Below are 4,105 nucleotides of genomic sequence, written 5' to 3' on the forward strand. Positions count from 1 at the left end.
TGGTTTTTAATTACAGGGTATTTATGTTCAGCGATGCGTGGATACTCAACATAAAGATACCCCTCCCAAACTCTCCGAACCTATTAGTAGAAACTAAGAGCATCGGAACCACAGTCTGTGACAAAATTCCTTGGAACAGTACACAAAGATACAGATCTGAACCTTTCGCGGCTGATTCTCCCCTCAACTTGTTGTTTGCACAGGAGTTTCTGAGCCCACTTGGCAAAACAACATTGTGGGAGGGCAAGGTATTGCAAAGTGTTTCAATTCAACAATTTTGTCCGCGGCTGTAGTAATCTTAAGGTCACGGTCGTAGGCTCGACTCCTGCGATGGAGCACTCGGATTTTTTCCGAGTATCCCCGAGTAACCATCGATCAATAAATCTCTTGATTTTTTTTTGTTTTTATAAACATTAAGTGGCTTATCCTTGTGGATCATCTAGTCCCTTCCATATTTTTTTCGCAGCACTTTGCTCAACTCAAGACTGGCTTCGCTATCAAAATTCATGCTTCAAACTGGTCACAGAACCTAAATCCTGGCTCGCTGCTCAGCAATCGTGCGTCAGCATCAACAGCACTTTGGCCTCAATCCATAATTCTGAGGAAAATGATATTGTACACCAGTTCGCAGTGGCAAACAAGGCGGGTGTGTGGATCGGACTGAGCAACTTGTACACCAGTGACCTCAGCTTCGAATGGGTGGATGGCTCTGAAGTCTCTTTCACTGACTGGCAGTCTGGAGAGCCAAGTTACGTATACCAGATATACACAAGTGAAAACTGCACCGAGATGAGTGATGCAGGATGGAATGATTTGGACCGGAACAGAAGTTTAAGTTACGTGTGTGGCAAGGATTTCCACCCGTAGGGGAGACGTAGTTGATTTACCCGACCATGTTAGCAAAAACATGATACCAGAAAAAAAAAATTATTGAAAACAAAGGACTGTGGATGAACAGAAGGCTGGATAATCACTAAAGCAAGACAATTACAATGGACTCCTTGAATCTTCTACCCTGCGGGCAGCACATCATATAGCAAGCAGAAGCCCTTTGACCTTTCTAGATAAATCGGGAAGAAGAAGAAAAGGTCCCTTCGTCTTTCCGACTTGTCTAGGAAGATCCAAGGGACTCTGCTCGAAGGGTATTCCCCTATAAATACGATGAAAAAAGCCACATGACCAACGCAAAAAATCCAGACTATAAAAAGCACAACGGTTGATCTAAGCGACTCACAAAAGAGAAAAAATAAGTTAGAATACAAGAATTGTCATGCCTTTACGACAAGCAACAGGACGCTCAATCCTCTAATTCCACCACTGTTCACAACAGTCCATATACTTTCAAGTTGAAGTTGGTGTTATTTTCGACTGCTGCAACTCTCAATCTTTTAGGAATATCATGGAAGAAATGTTATGATACAGACGATTTCCATTACACTTCTGAATAATCACGATTTGAGTCTGTTTGGCTTCTATTATCTGCTAGTGGTAATCGCCTTGTCTGTTGTTTGTCATGAATCTTTGACTGCACATGAACCTGAAAGACAAAAGAGGAGGAGGTATTTATACTAGTGTAAGTCCAAAACATCCAAGACACATGCAACTAGAGCCTCTGGGTACTCCGGTTTTCCGCTTTCTTCAAGTTTAGTTTACAGTGTCCCCAATTATTGCTCCAGGGGTAGAATGACTAGACACTTCAATAAAGTTCCTTTCCTTTCCTTTTTTATTGAAATCTGCATGCATCTAATTAGGGGGATTCGTAGACATACATGTATCTGTCCTTATGCACACACCTACGACCTACGAGAAGGGAAGTAGGCTCTTAAATTAACTATGTCCTTTTCATACCTTTGTACCATCAATAAAGTGATTTGCTTCAGCCATAACTTTGTCCAGAGATTCGGGTTTTTCAAATTCAACAAATCCATATTTTTTTGACCTTCCACTGTAATAGTCCTATATAAAGTAAAAATGATGATTAAATGGGGTTTTCAACAGTTTTACAATGTGCTCGGAGAGTATGTGAGCCAGGAAGCCCATGTTGAGTATTTTCTGAAAAAACGTCTGCATTCTTTGGTGAATGATTGATTAGACCATGGAATCTGGATGTCACAGGCATCCCATTTTATGTTTTGCTACAACTACATGTCACAGTATACTCACGAAAATAACTCTTGAACCTAATACTGGGCCAAACTGTTGAAAGTATTCTCTGAGAGTGTCTGATGACGAAAAAAAAAAAAAACACATAAATCAGTCAGCAAGGAGGCTGAAAAAAAGAATGTAACAAGTTACAGAAAAATCTCACAAAGACAGACTGTAAAGTTTAATTTGAAAACAAAAAATAACTTGCAAAACACTTCTCCTAGACGACTATAGACCATTTCGCAGTTGTAGCTAAGTTACCTGGCCTAAGAATGGAAGCGAGGCTGCCGGTGACCCTGCTTTGATAGAAACCTTTGAGCTTTTCTTTCTGTTAAAGGGACGCTGTCATGGGTCCGCATGCACATGGTTTTTGGATCGAAACTTGAAAGATTCAGCCTGAACTTTTCAAGTTTGGAGAGGTGCCGACAATATGGTGGCTACTGTTGCATGTAGAATTTTAAACACTCAGTGCACAAAATAATAGTGATTCAATCTCCTCAAGAAAGCAAAACAGAGCAGTCAAGAAACCAATACAGTAACTACAATGAAGAGAAACATTTTTAAAGATGGGAATTCATGGAAAATTCGACGTATGGTGTAATGGAAGCATGAGCCATTTTCCCTACAATCCAGGATTGAAGTCCATCTTCATGGCTCATTTCTAGGTAGTTGCTTAAAGAGCCCCTATGATTAAAAAAATCAGTTCCTTTTTTTCTTCAAAATTTGAAAGTGTGTTTGCTTAACACCTGAATGGAAATATTTTGAGCTTTGATTTTTATCCAAAGGCTGTTTACTTTGAGTGTAAGTTTTGAATTTCACGGTCTGCCGTCAGTCACATTCAAAATTGACCGATTGGACCTCAGAGGGTTGGATCCAGGGAAAAGTGACGTCAAAGGCTCACTAGCTTAAAATTTAAGTGTGTGAATGCAGCTTATTGCATATGCATAACGTGAGTTTAAAAGACTGAAACCCAATACTTCCCTGCTGCATGTCAATTCTGTGATGTACACACATATTGCATTCTTAAACTAGTGAGCCTTCGACGTCATTTTCTCCTTGATCCAGCTCTCTCAAGAACTTAAAGTTAGTAATAGTGGAACATTAACCCATTGACTCCCAGGGGATCCCCGTTGACATTCTAGTTAAATAAAACAGGTGTCTTTTTTAAATGAAGGCTTAATACTTTGGTTGCGTAGTGTTTAGTTAACATACGGTAGTTTTGAAATCCAAAGAAAAATAAGAATTAATTTTTTGGTCACAGGAACAAACATGGCATGATATTTGTGTTCGCTTTTATTTCTTGGACTCAAAATCATTGATAATAGAAAAATATAAATTTTAGTGCTTCAAAATCTGTTAAAATCTCAGTGTGTGAAAAAGTACAGTCCATGTAATCGCATGACAATTCGTCTTTAATGCAGACTAACAATAATTATTATTAGAATTACAACAAAAATATTTACATGATAAAAGCAGTGAGGTCTGTATCAATACAAGGTCACCGGCAGCCTCGCAGCCATTCATAGGCTAGGTCACTGAGCAAACAACTGAAAAATGGCCTATTCTTCATGGGAGTCCATACTAATCAGAAACCTAATTCATTTGGCTGGCAGGTTGGCATGATAAGGTGCCCGTCAAGCCACTACTTTTAGTGAATGGTTTAGGAAACAAATGGCTCTTGATTGCGTAATAAAGCGAGAAAACTGCAAATAACAAGCTTATGGTTCACCATGTGGGTGGAAGATTAACACATGTCCACAGAGTCAGCAATTCAAATTAATTCCAATATTTAAGTAAAGACAATGGTATTAAAATCAAAAGAACAACAAAGGGATCGGCGTTCATACCAGAACATACTGTCCACGGAAGTTTTGCAACGAATATTTGAAGTCGGCTAGCCGCCATCTTGGATAAACGAAGACTGGGGAGTAAAGTGTTCATGCTAGGAGACTGGGACGAA

At 39.4% G+C, this 4,105-nt stretch overlaps 2 protein-coding genes across 3 annotated transcripts in view; one reads left to right on the plus strand and one right to left on the minus strand.

Annotated features, from left to right (window-relative positions):
* LOC138027802 (brevican core protein-like) overlaps positions 1-867 on the plus strand; it is a 7,362-nt gene extending 6,495 nt beyond the window's left edge. The window contains exon 4 of the mRNA XM_068875418.1: positions 467-867. Within this exon, the coding sequence (XP_068731519.1) occupies positions 467-867 (401 nt within the window). The remainder of the gene's footprint in view (positions 1-466) is intronic.
* LOC138027806 (SRA stem-loop-interacting RNA-binding protein, mitochondrial-like) overlaps positions 1-4,092 on the minus strand; it is a 24,935-nt gene extending 20,843 nt beyond the window's left edge. The window contains exons 1-4 of one of the 2 annotated variants that reach the window (XM_068875421.1): positions 3,993-4,092; positions 2,164-2,222; positions 1,849-1,956; positions 1-1,537 (exon numbers count right to left, since the gene is read on the minus strand). The exon at positions 1-1,537 is cut by the window's left edge and continues 15 nt beyond it. In XM_068875421.1, the coding sequence (XP_068731522.1) occupies positions 1,433-1,537; positions 1,849-1,956; positions 2,164-2,222; positions 3,993-4,086 (366 nt within the window). In that variant the 5' untranslated portion in view covers positions 4,087-4,092 and the 3' untranslated portion in view covers positions 1-1,432. The remainder of the gene's footprint in view (positions 1,538-1,848; positions 1,957-2,163; positions 2,223-3,992) is intronic. The other variant, XM_068875422.1, reaches the window with a different exon arrangement.
* Between the last annotated feature and the right edge of the window lie 13 nt (positions 4,093-4,105).

Source organism: Montipora capricornis, chromosome 12 (assembly GCF_036669925.1).
Source record: "Montipora capricornis isolate CH-2021 chromosome 12, ASM3666992v2, whole genome shotgun sequence".
Taxonomy (NCBI): Eukaryota; Metazoa; Cnidaria; class Anthozoa; order Scleractinia; family Acroporidae; genus Montipora; species Montipora capricornis.